This window comes from Mercenaria mercenaria, chromosome 16, assembly GCF_021730395.1.
Source record: "Mercenaria mercenaria strain notata chromosome 16, MADL_Memer_1, whole genome shotgun sequence".
NCBI classification, from domain to species: Eukaryota; Metazoa; Mollusca; class Bivalvia; order Venerida; family Veneridae; genus Mercenaria; species Mercenaria mercenaria.
In genome coordinates this window covers 20,137,464-20,151,448 of record NC_069376.1, presented here as the reverse complement: position 1 = coordinate 20,151,448, position 13,985 = coordinate 20,137,464, and the positions used below count along the sequence as shown (strand labels likewise).

Below are 13,985 nucleotides of genomic sequence, written 5' to 3'. Positions count from 1 at the left end.
ATGTATTGCGTATCTTTCAGCATCACAAAATTGAAATCGGATTTGGACGTAACGGGTGCAAAGACAACATTGAACATTCCACATATATGGTCTATAGATTCTGCGAAGAATTATACCATCAAGGCCAAGGGAGATAAACAAGCCTGTGTCATCTATGGTTGTTGCATGTTACCTACAGGAGAGATTCTTCTAGCTGACTGGAACAACAGAAGACTGAAGAAACTAAATGACAGGTATCAGGTGATCAGTGTACGTGATCTTCCTGGCTTTCCCTGTGATGTATGTTACTGGGGTAATAATACAGCTGTGTTAGCTATGGTCAATAAGATGCAGTTTGTGGATGTTAGAGGAGGTATGTCACTGACCAGGCGAGTTAAAATATCTCAAGATTGTAGAGGACTTGCTTGCCATGGTGACCAGCTGTATGTTGTAGGTGGTAGCTCTGTTTATAAATACAGTACTAGTAGTTTACCGAGTCTTCTGTACACTGATCACTCTGGTCGTGTATCCTTCCGGCATATTGCAGTAAGTAACTACGGCAATTACATTTACATTACAGACACCACTTCACAAATTCACATTATCGATAATGAAGGGAACCATCTGTATACATGCACTGATCCAGAACTCCATGGAGCCTGGGGTGTATGTGTAGATGGTGAAGATCATGTCTTGACGTGCAACCGTGTGTCAAAGAAAGTGTTGCAGATTAGTTCTGGTAGTTTTCAAAAGCTTGGAATCATAGCAGACAGAACCAATGTATCAAATGCTGAAGTTCTTTGCTTTAACAGAAGTAATGCTACTCTGGTAACTGCAGGTGTTTCAGACGAAATAGTTGTCCTCAAGCTCAAATAGAACTTTACCATGATTAGGAGATAAGAAACATAACTACTACTATACCCAGCTGCAGCAGAAGTTTCTAATTAAAATAAAGGGATAGTAACATACCTGAAGGTGACATATTTTATAACAGAATCAAACGTTTAACTAATATCATACTATAATAACTTGACATTATAAGAAAAAACTTTGTACATTATTGTATATTCTAACACGATCTGATTCATTTTCCCATTAAACAAAGAAGGCTGAACACAGTGAATTATTATACAACAATTTACTGTTCTGACGTCACAATCATTACGTCATGGCGTCAAACGGCATAGCGGCGCGATGGAAAAGAAACCGATTGAAAACGGGCAAATATTTAATGAATGCCGTCAAGGATGTACTTTAAAGTCGCTGGTAACGTGTTAGAATTGAAATAATATATCTCATTTAGTGATTTGCTCTTGAATAAAATCATTGTTTGTCGTTCAGATGCACCCTCGTGAAATAATTCCTTCACATCTGAACTCCAAACAATGGTTTATTCAGCGACAAATCACTAAATGAGATATACTATTTCTTAAACTAGAGTTGTCACTGGAGTGACGAATTATACCCCCACAATATGGCCTTGTCACAGAACTAAGCCAATGTCAAAGCCGAACTTACTTTACCTTTGACCTACTGACCTCAGAATCAATAAGGGTCATCTGCTGGTCATGATCAACCTCCCTATGAAGTTTCATGATCCTCGGCCCAAGCGTTCTTAAGTTATTGTCCAGAAACGGTTTAAATGTTCCGGGTCACTCTGACCTTTGACCATTTGAACTCGAAATCAATAGGGGTCATCTGCTGGTCACGACCAACCTCCCTATTAAGTTTCGTGATCCTAGGCCCAAGCCTTCTGAAGTTATTGTCCGAAAACCAATTAAATGTTCTGGGTCACTGTGACCTTGACCTGTGACCTACTGATCTCAAAATCATTAGGGGTCATCTGCTGGTCATGACCAACCTCCCTATCAATTTTCATGATCCTAGGCCCAAGCGTTCTCAAGTTATCGTCCGGAAACCGTTTAACTGTTCAGGGTCACTGTGACCTTGACCTCTGACCTACTGACCTCAAAGTCGAACTTGACCTGTATTTTCTGACGTTACACCTGTGTACCAAAAATTATTTATATCTGTCAAGCCTTTCACGAGTTATTGTCCGGAAACCATGAAAACCAACGGACTGACAGACCGACCGACAAGCTCACTCCTATATACCCCTCCAAACTTCGTTTTGTGGGGATATAATAATATATTGTATAATAATATATTGCTCATCACTTTTTCTTGAAGTTATATGTTACTATGGCTATTATAACATGTTTGTACTTATTATAATATTACTAGCCTATGTGAATTGTTTCAAATTATGTATGAAAATTGAATTAACAGTGCAACTGATTACTCTTCAATGCATAATATAAATCAAATCCATCTTGATTTTGCAATTACATTGAGAAATGGTTAGTTTGTCATAGGTATGGTTTACACAACTATCGCCTCTTTCAGCTTATAATATGGTATGTTCATGTAATAAAGGTCATATACAATTAATCAGGGGCGTATCCAGGATTTGGGTTTAGGGAGGCCATAATTTCTAAATGGGTCCATGTACATGACCCCAAATTGTTTCGGGAAACATACTTCAAATACTGGTATATGATGTACAGTTTAAAATATTAAAACAATGTCATCTTTTTAAGTTGAAATATTCAACAGAAATCCAGAACAACTTTAGCTTTTTATTCTCTAACGCTCAGCTTTAGCAAATATAGATACTGTTATTGTAATGTTTTGCTAGTATAGTGAGCTGTGATTCAAAGGGTTTTCATTCATCATCAAACTGACATCTCTAGAAATTCTGCAAAAAAAAATCCTTGGCATTCAATCTCAGGCTTCTAATATGACCATTCTTGGTGTATCAAGTAGGTAGCCTTTGTCTAAATTATGCAAGAAAAGGGAGTTAAATTATTGGCTAAAACTGATAAAAAATAGCGATTCACTGATGTACTGTGTTTTTACTATGAAGTATAATAATATTGATTACCCAAGATGTTTTAATTGGGCTAAATATGTAAAATCTCTATTAAATAATTTAGGTGAACAATGTTGATTAAAATATAAATCATGTTATAGACTCCTCAGCAGACCAATTTATGCACTCTGCATTAATAATATGTCAAAATTGGACTGTTCTGTAAAATTCAAAACAGAATTTGGATATGAACTGTATCTTGATATTGTAGAAAATGACTATCTCAGAAAGTTGCTCACATGCTTTCGTCTCAGCACATAGACCTGCTATCTAAACAGGAAGATATGTTGATACTAATAGAGTTAAAAGAATTTGTAGAAATTGTAATTACAATGTTGTAGAAACAGAATATCAATTTTTGATGACTTGTTGCAAATATTCTTATACTACCAAATATTTCATGGCCTATAAAGTGCAGAAGTTGACAGATTAATGACATCCAAAAATAGAAAAATTGTAATAAATATTTGTAAATCTATTAAGCCTTAAGGAGTCATAAATTAAGGGCAGAAACAGTATAGATAAGACCATTGTTATTAATATGTTTTATTATAGAGAAGTGTAATGTTTATTCATGTGCTTAGGTAGTTATATAAAAAATTAGTATTATCTGTTTATTAGCCAAAGACATGTTATGCCAATATTGGTAAAAAGTTGTTGTTGTTGTTGTAACGAGATAGAGGTTTTCTGTAAAGCATGCATTTGTTAATGCAGTAATTCACCATACGATGTCTTTTGTAACAGAATGTGTTAAGGTAGTTCTGCAAGTTCGGATCATTTTTTTCTACAATCTAGAATTTGATTAAGGTCCGAGTTTCAAAACTTAACTGAAATAAAAAATATGGTTTATAATATGATGAAATAGAAGTTTTATGTGCAAATGTGCTTGTTTTTAGATATTTACCTATGACTAAAGAGGTCAGTGTATTTCAAGCTGATTTTAAGACAAAATTTGATTTTTTTTTAAATGTTTAAAATTTTTAAATAACATATTTTATCTTAAGAAAGATAATGTTTCCATTTAATAAATTTACTCACCGATTGCCATAAAATTTATAAAATGATTTTCATTTCCATATGCCTAGCCCAGGCTTTATCCTACTTTATCCAGATATATGACGTTATGCCATTACTTCTAGTATATAAGACGTGTACTACCTTAATGCAGTAATAAACCTATTTTATATTTTGTATGAGCATGCCTAAATGCAGTAATTACCCATACTTTGTGTTTTGTATGTGTAAATGCAGTATTAAACAGTACTTAATGTGTTGTATGAGCAAACATGTGTTAATGCAGTAAAAAAACATACTTTGTGTGTTGTATGTGTATGTGTTAATCCAGTAATTAATCATACTTAATGTGTTGTATGAGCATGTATTAATACAGTAATTAACCATACTTTGTGTGTTGTATGAGCATGTATTAATGCAGTAATAAACCATACTTTGTGTTGTATGAGCATGTTTTAATGCAGTAATAAACCATACTTTGTGTGTTGTATGTGCATGTATTAATGCAGTAATAAACCATACTTTGTGTTGTATGAGCATGTTTTAATGCAGTAATAAACCATACTTTGTGTGTTGTATGTGCATGTATTAATGCAGTAATAAACCATACTTAATGTGTTGTATGTGCATGTGTTAATGAAGTAATAAACCATACTTAGTGTGTTGTATGAGCATGTGTTAATGAAGTAATAAACAATACGTATTGTGTTGTATGTGCATGTGTTAATGCAGTAATAAACCATACTTTGTGTTGTATGTGCATGTATAAATGAAGTAATAAAAAATACGTATTGTGTTGTATGTGCATGTGTTAATGCAGTAATAAACCGTACTTTGTGTTGTATGTGCATGTATTAATGCAGTAATAAACCATACTTTGAGTTGTATGATCATGTTTTAATGCAGTAATAAACCATACTTTGTGTGTTGTATGTGCATGTATTAATGAAGTAATAAACCATACTTAATGTGTTGTATGAGCATGTGTTAATGCAGTAATAAACCATACTTAATGTGTTGTGTGTGCATGTGTTAATGAAGTTATAAACTATACTTAATGTGTTGTATGAGCATGTGTTAATGCAGCAATAAACCATACTTAATGTGTTGTATGTGCATCTGTTAATGCAGTAATAAACCATACTTAATGTGTTGTATGAGCATGTGTTAATGCAGTATTAAACCATACTTAAACTAAGAACTATGGTAAATCAGATGATAAACCATATGAAGACCTTAATTATTTGATAAATTATCCATTCTTTGTGTTTTGTATGCCTTTAAAAGTGTTACTGTACATGTTATAACAGAAATCTTTGTACATGTATATTTTCAGTAGGGGTAGTTCTAAGCAGTTTTATTTATATAAACACTTTACTTGCACCTCTTTCGATATGAACATGTTAATCATGCTATATATGTTGTAGAAAAGAAGTAATGATAAAGCTGTGCCTTTCATGCACACAATAATTTCATAACATTTTATATTTCAACTGATATTTAAATAGTATGATTTTGTAGATTGCTTTCTTGTCTACCTAGCAGGGAAAGACAAGCATATTGTTGTAGTAGACCACCTGATCTTTTCCCTTGGGTAAAGAAAAGCTACACACATGCATTGTGACATCATAAACTGCAAGTACGACTTTTTATCTGTGAAAAATATGTAATGGTAGGCAAGAAAACTTATCTTACATGCCTGCCTGTGTCACACAGGTGTTTTCCCAACTCTCTGGATAGTGTAGACGGTATGTCCCTCGGCTTGAGAAAACCATGTCCTACACAGACAGGCATGCAAGATTCTAATAATTCATTTATTTTACCTTTGATATTGTGATGTACATCTAGAGGAATGGCCATAATATTGCATTTAAAAAAACTTGAAGCTTAAAACACTTTGACACGTTTTCTTTATCAATACAATGTCAAACTGTTTCCTAACAGAGTAACTGCAACATTTATGAACTATATTTTCCGATCTAATTAAACATTCTTAACCATTTTCAAAGTAGAAAAAAACGCAATATAATATAGTATTCTACCATGGTTTGATTTGTCTGTCAATTATACAAAGAAAGAAGTAGAGTGATGTATTTTTGGTAATTACATAAGCTGATGAGAATGCCAATGAGGGAACATTATGATGTCATTTATGACTTCAAAATGTGGCATGTTGTCCAATCCATTCATACTGGAATACCTCACATGCCACTTTGATACAGGGAAAGTAAAATGTTGTGATTATGACCTTTGACCTTTAGTGTTGCCTTGACCTAGAACCTAGTGACCTGGGATGTGCACTTTGCATGTTGTCTTTGTGAGATTAACAACTGATGCCAGTTTTATGAAAATCCTTGAAATGGAAAGGACACTAATTTGAGCTATTTGATATTTTATCTTTAAGAGTGACCTTGACCTTGAACCTAGTGTCCTGGGTCATGTGCTTTTTAAGTCATTTTGAAGAGGTAAACAACTGATGGTAGTTTTGTTAAAATCTTTCAAGTGGTCTACAAATTTTGGAGCTGACATGATGTAAAGCTATTTGACTTTTGACCTGTTAATTGTGACCTTGACCTTTGACCTAGTGACTCGGGTTGTCCATTCTGTACATTGTCTTCATGACGTAAATAACTAATGCTAGTTTTATGAAAGTCTTCCAAGCAGTTTAGATAATATGGAGCGGACACAAAGTAAAGCAATTTGACCTTTGACATCCAACTATGACCTGTTCTTAGACCTAGTGCTCTACACATTGTCTTGATGTGATTAATAATTGATGCAAGTTTTATAACAAGAGCACCGCCTTGCGGGTGCTGACGCTCATCTGATTTTTTTTTTGTGTAAAAGAAATATTGTCCTACCCATGATTTTCTAAGTCTAAAAAGGGCCATCATTCTTGCAAAAAAGCAGGATAGAGTTATGTTTCTTGATGTACAGTGTCCACTTATGATGGTGAAAAACTGTTGCAAGTTTTAAAGCAATAGCTTTGATAGTTTATGAGAAAAGTTGACTTAAACATAATACTCAACCAAGAAAATGATTTTCTAAGTCCAAAAGGGGCAATAATTATTGCAAAAAGCAGGATGGAGTTATGTTGCTTGCTGTACAGGGTCAGCTTATGATGGTGAACAAGTGTTGCAAGTTTCAAAGCAATAGCTTTGATAGTTTAAGAGAAAAAGTTGACCTAAACATAAAACTTAACCAAGAAATCTGATATTTTTTAAGTCCAAAAGGGGCCATAAATCTTGCAAAAAGCAGGACGGAGTTATGTTTCTTGCTGTACAGGGTCAACTTATGATGGTGAACAAGTGTTGCAAGTTTTAAAGCAATGGCTTTGATAGTTTAGGATAAAAGCTGACCTAAACATAAAACTTAACCAAGAAAACTGATTTTCTAAGTCCAAAAGGGGCAATAAATCTTGCAAAAAGCAAGATGGAGTTACGTTTCTTGATGTACAGGGTCAGCTTATGATGGTGAACAAGTGTTCCAAGTTTCAAAGCAATAGCTTTGATAGTTTGAAGAAAAGTTGACCTAAACATAAAACTTAACCAAGAAATCTGATATTTTCTAAGTACAAAAGGGGCCATAAATCTTGCAAAAAGCAAGATGGAGTTATGTTTCTTGCTATACAGGGTCAGCTTATGATGGTGAACAAGTATTCCAAGTTTCAAAGCAATAGCTTTGATAGTTTAGGAGAAAAGCTGACCTAACATAAAACTTAACCAGGCAACGCCGACGCAGACGCAGACGCCGACGCCGACAACCGCTCAAGTGATGACAATAACTCATCATTTTTTTAAAAAAAATCAGATGAGCTAAAAATCTTCCCAGGGCTTAAGATATGGAGTGGAAACAAGATACAGATGGACTAATTAACAGGCGGATGGACCAAAGGACAGACACGCGTGACTCCAGTCAAGCTTACATACACTTTACATCTTGGTGTATAATGAAGTCTAGCATAACTTTTATCATAATATTCCAATAAGCATGTAAGAGTGAAAATAAACAAGGCCTTCTTGTGGTTTGTTCTGTGATTTACTATCGTTCATGTCCTCGTGGTTCTATTTATCAGCATCTGAATTCTGAACACTGGTAAATCAGACAATAAATCAGGTGAAAGTCTTGGTTATTTTATGAACATCAGCATGTCAGTATTGTGTACCAATATTGTCTTGAAAATCCTATATTAAAAAGTTCCTCAATATGTATTTCAACTTAATCTTCTAATAAAACTGAAGTCGTAAGAAATCTCTGATTCTTTATTTTATCCTCAGTAACCTCAGTTACCAGAGATTGCAAAGTAATAAGCTGTCAAGAAAGGAAATAGCTCTTTCTGAAATAATACAGTAAGTTTTTTGTCTTAAAATCCATAACTGTTTGAACATTTTTTCAAGTTGGAACAGGAATATATTCTGCCACAAGGGGCAGTAACTCATCAGTTTTTAGTCTCCAGTTTCTAATGTCCTTTGAAACATGACACCACTGTTCACCATGCCTTGGTTCTGCAGCCGTACATCGCTTGTGAACCTGCTTTTGTGAATCCTGTAAAAATGATAAAAATTTATGTTTAACTCAATTTTATAAATTTAGTGAAAGTCTTAGTAAATCCTTACACATGTTTGAATCAGTAAATCTTCTCACAAAATTTTAACAGTTTGAATCATTTCAATTTCATCACTATTTCAACAAGAGCTGTTTGTTAACACATAATTTATGCCTTCATGATGGCCTGTCCTATTTTCAGTCCCCGAGATCACTATGACCTTGACCTTTGACCTACTGATGCCCAAAACAATAGAGGTCACCTAGTGTCCACAAGCAATCATCCTATCAAGTTTAAAGGCAGTAGGCCCAAGGGTATTTAAGTTTCTGAATGGAAACCATTTTCAGCCTATAGGTCACTGTGACCTTACATAGCACTATTAGGCCACACTGTCATTTTGTAATTGCTGAGTCGCACTTTAAAAGGTTTTATGTATCTTATTGAAAGTTAATACTAACTCTTTGTGTTAGCTTAGACAAACAGATGGACAATTATGGTTTAACCCCCTTTTATTATGAGAGTACAAGTTTACAATAAGGGTAGAATGCAAGTCCATACCTCATCACCATGCATTATCTCAAACTTGAAGAAGTTTGCCCAAGCGTCTCCAAGATCAGGATCAATTTTTACTGTTCTGTTAAACCATTCTCGTGCTTTCGCAATCTTTCTTTCAGACCAGAACATTCTTGAATACAGGAAGAAAACTTTATGATTAAGATAAATTGAAATGAAGTCTCAAATATACAAAGAATATGTAACATTCTACAAGTATAGAAAATGTTGCAAATACAACAGAACAAGGTTTTCATATGGTGTTTGCATTTCATTTCATAACAGAAGAACATTTAATTACATATCATAAATGTAATGGTGATTGAAACAAATTCTATAAGAATCTAATTTGATATAAAGCATCCTCCAGCTAATACAAACATTAACAAATAACACCCAACTAAAACTTGTACACAAAAACATCAGCAACAAGAAACGCGGCAATGCCACGAAACCAGGTTTTCAACACTTTTCATAAGAATAAACAAGAGTGCCAGAATGTCACAATATACGCCCGTCACAGCAAATTTCTTTACTCTAGCACCTGTATTTGCAGATGTAATTTTAATTTTGTGGTTGTTTAGTAATCATTGTAATTCTTTTGTTTTTCTAAGTCCACAAAAAAACTCCTTACCAGGTAGAGATACCTTAAAATACACCTAAAATTAGAAAGTAACAACTATGTTGTACCACAGAAAAGTGGTCTTGGTTTTTCCCTACGGTCAATTATAAAAAAAGTTACAATATAAGTTATTTATAGTAACAACTAAGGGAAGTTAATCTTAAAAAAAAAAAAAAAAAAAAAAAAAAATACAAAATTTTTTTTTAAGTCCACACAGAAATCCTTACCAGGTAGAGATTGGTCAAAATACACCTAAAAATTGGATGTAACATGCATGTTGTACTACAGAAAAGTGGTCTCGATTTTTCCCTACGTCTAGTAATGAAAAAGTTACAATATAAGCTATTTATAGTAACAACAAAGGGAAGTAATTCTAAAGAAGGGAACTGCGCAAGACACTTCGTCTCATGATGGTGTATAATTGTGCCAAGTTACTTCAAAATCCCTCTATGCATGAAGAAGATATGCTCCGGACAAAGTTTTCATTCTTGTATCCTTTGACCTCTAAGTGTGACCTTGACCTTAGACCTAGGGACCTGGTTCTTGCGCATGACACTCCGTCTCATGATGGTGAACAATTGTGCCAACTTTCATCAAAATCCCTCCATGCATGTAGAAGATATGCTAACCCTAACCCTAACCTAATCGTAACCCTATTTTTAGTAACAATGACCTTGACCTTGATCCCAGAAACCCAAAATCAATCCCAAGCTACAACTTTATATAAGTTTTCTATACACCAAGTTTCATCATGATAGCTCATTCCTAAGTTAAGTTATTGACTGGAAACCCTTTTTCTATTTTAAGTAACAGTGACCTTGACCTTGACCCCAGAAACCCCAAAATCAATCCCAGCCTTTGTCTTGATATAAGCTACATACATACCAAGTTTTATTCAAATATCTTTACCGAAACAAAAGTTATTGACCGGAAACCTTTTTTCTATTTTAAGTAACAGTGACCTTGACCTTGACCCCAGAAACCCCAAAATCAATCCCAGCCTTTGTCTTGATATAAGCTACATACATACCAAGTTTTATTCAAATATCTTTACCGAAACAAAAGTTATTGACCGGAAACACCAGTTTGACGCCGCCGCCGCCGCCGCCACCGCCACCGCCGCCGCCGCCCACCCGCCCAAGCGACATCTATCCCAATCTAATAACTCAGGTTTTCGTTGAAAACCTGAATACCTGGTTAAAAATGATTACTTTTACCAAATCAGGGGCAGTAACTCTGGTAAAATGCAACCATGTAACCAACCTAAATACCAAGTCAGTTTGCAATATCTTATTTCTAGCTTGAGTTACATAGCAGAAATCATTTTCCTACCTCTAGTACAGGTGCAACAGGAAATTTATCCACATGGGATGAGGGAGAGATTTGCTAGGTGCAAAGGAGAGGGACATTGCCTTATGTTCATTGCTTTATAGGTTTCAGGGGAGGGTGGGTGGTTTGGGACCAGGGGTGGGTTCAAAGGAGGTAACAAAAAGAACTGTAGAAACCACATCTTCCTTTATTACAGGTAACAGAGATGTTGACAACTCCAGCAGCCCCAAATACTATCCTAAGTAAAATACATAAATTTTGAAAACAGGTTGTCAACATTAACTAATGATATTTACCCAAAATTCCCAATTTAACCACCCCACCCCCCACCCCCACACACAAACAAACCACTATTCTAATGCTATAACAAAGTTATAATACCTGGCTAATCATAAATGTGTAGGTGGCTGGGCAGCTCAGTCGGTAGAGCATCGAAACGGTATTCCAAGGCCCCGGGTTCGAGTCCCAGTCTGGCTGCACATTTTCTCCCCGTTTAAATATTCAAGTCCTATACCGTGACATTTAGACCACATCTGATGATAAGCGGCTGGCTTACCATGTAATTAAGTAAGAATATATTAAAGTGAATTACTTTGAGGCTGCCAGCAGCACATGAGGATCGTGTTCACATCGTCGTAGACCATCAACTGACTTCGTTTTTCTCTGAGGTCTTGGTTCCATAAATATTGCCTCGGCCCACAATATCCCTGATGAAGGACATTCTTGTAAAGCTGTTAACAAATGAATAATTTTCAAACAGTTTATGATGGATTAATTTTATCATTAAGAGTAAATACAGAGTTCTGACTAAAATAATATATTAGTACTACAACTAAGAAACAAAGCTTATATATATGTTATGTTAAAGTATGATGTATTTAAGGAAACTAAGCCTTTTGAATGCAAATCCCCAGTTGCACACTTTTCTTCACACATTTCTTAAAGAATTAGACTTCCTGCTAGTTGTACGGTCTATGTCCAATATTATAACTTTCTTGAACAGAATAGTATATACCTTTTGCCATCAATGTCTGTGCAATGTTTTTCATACCACCTCTATTTTCAAGCCTGACAGCTTCCAACCAAAGGTCTGCAGTCTGTGGATTTTTCAGTCTGGCTTTTTCGAGAATGGATCGTGCTTTTATCAGCTGACCAGTTTTTTCCTCCAACCGTGAAAGTAACAACCACAGAGGTATTGCATGAGGACATTTCTTCAGCTGAAGAAATTAAGAATAGAAGAATGATAAATGCAACATACAGCTAATTTCTAGTAATTAGACTCAATACCTAACCCCAGATGCTTAAACTTTTGACTTTTGAAACTTGAGAACAGTGCAAAATGTCTATATACTCAACAGCTTTTCTAACTCCACAGCTTATTTTTTGTTTTTATATCTGCTGAATTTTGACAGATTTCAATGAAATTTGAGCATATTGTTTAATGATTATTTTACTGTAATACTCTTTAACAACAAAAATAATCAGAAGTAAACTCATTTAATAACAGTTAAAATAAGGTTACACTAAAAGTCACATAATAAGTGAATCCTAAACGAAGTAGTAAACTCTGAACCTTAATCAAACTGATGAAATTCAATTTTTATACACTGAATTTTGTGTTCTGTTTAATCAAAATGGAACACCAGTCAATATTTTCAATATCAATGTGTAAATTTCACATCAGGTTTGTGACATCACTAATGACATCACATTAATGTATGATATGGCATCAAAAAGTACATCAAGTTGATAATTTTCAAATTTACTCAACTGAACAAGCAATGTGTGTATTATCAAAGAGGTCAAAATAAATATCCAACAAAGTGATTTGATAAGCTTTGCATTGAGAAATATGAACACTTGTTTTTGCAGATTACAATTTCACTGCTAATCTACACCGAGAAAGCTTACCCCTTGTTTATATTAATAAAGAGAAAAGTTTACCCCTTGATTGTATTAATAAAGAGAATACTAATAAAGAGACAAGCTTACCCCTTGATTATAGGCCTCTCTTGCCTCAGATATATGTCCTTCTTGTTCTTCTATCTGACCTCTCATCATCCATAACTAAAAAGTTCATCAAGTTTGTTATAAATTTCATGCTTATTATTTACATTCACTTTGTTCTTGTACATAAAAAACAATAGTACAAGAATATAAAAGGGGACCTTTTTCCATGAGACTGAATGTGAGATCAGACATGTATGCCTCCACATACTGTGCCATCATTTATATAGCAAAAACTATCAAAGGGCCATAACTGCAGTAAAAATATTCACAGATAAAATCCTTCCTTAATGGTCAGCTGCATTTCAAAATTGTTCATCCGTGAAAGTCTGAAGCAAATCAGACTTAGTGTGGGAGGAGTTGGACACACAAGACATTTCTCTATATGCCATATAGCAATAAGAGCTGTCAGTTGACAGCACGCTTGACTATTCTCAGTGCTCGATAGTATAATATAAGCTAAGAGTAAAAAAAAAGGGGCCATAATTCAGTCAAAATGCTCAATAGAGTTGCCTCATCTTTTTTACAGACTGGGGTCATGATGGTAAACAAGTCAGCAAAATATGAAAGCAATATCTCAATGGACTTTGAAAATATTTGGGGTAGTATGCAAACTTTAACATTACAATAAGCATATTGTAAGTCGAAAAGGGGCCATAATTCAGTCAAAATGCTTGATAGAGTCGCCTCCTCCTTTTTACAGACTGGGGTCATGATGGTAAACAAGTATGCAAAATATGAAAGCAATATCTCAATGGACTTTGAAAATATTTGGGGTGGTATGCAAACTTTAACATTACAATAAGCATATTCTAAGTCGAAAAGGGGCCATCATTCAGTCAAAATGCTCAATAGAGTTGCCTCATCTTTTTTACAGACTGGGGTCATGATGGTAAACAAGTCTGCAAAATATAAAAGCAATATCTCAATGGACTTTGAAAATATTTGGGGTAGTATGCAAACTTTAACATTACAATAAGCATATTGTAAGTCGAAAAGGAGCC

The 13,985-nt window shown here is 34.5% G+C and overlaps 2 protein-coding genes across 2 annotated transcripts in view; one reads left to right on the top strand and one right to left on the bottom strand.

Annotated features, from left to right (window-relative positions):
• LOC123541541 (uncharacterized) lies at positions 1-855 on the top strand. Its single transcript, XM_053525800.1, has one exon. It carries the CDS (start codon positions 1-3, stop codon positions 853-855), a length of 855 nt encoding a protein of 284 aa, XP_053381775.1.
• A 7,317-nt stretch (positions 856-8,172) lies between these two features.
• The window catches only part of LOC123540109 (pre-mRNA-processing factor 6-like), a 31,415-nt gene continuing 25,602 nt past the window's right edge, over positions 8,173-13,985 (bottom strand). The window contains exons 19-23 of the mRNA XM_053526319.1: positions 12,967-13,041; positions 11,990-12,191; positions 11,567-11,705; positions 9,030-9,156; positions 8,173-8,470 (exon numbers count right to left, since the gene is read on the bottom strand). Coding sequence (XP_053382294.1) covers positions 8,318-8,470; positions 9,030-9,156; positions 11,567-11,705; positions 11,990-12,191; positions 12,967-13,041 — 696 coding nt within the window. The 3' untranslated portion in view covers positions 8,173-8,317. The remainder of the gene's footprint in view (positions 8,471-9,029; positions 9,157-11,566; positions 11,706-11,989; positions 12,192-12,966; positions 13,042-13,985) is intronic.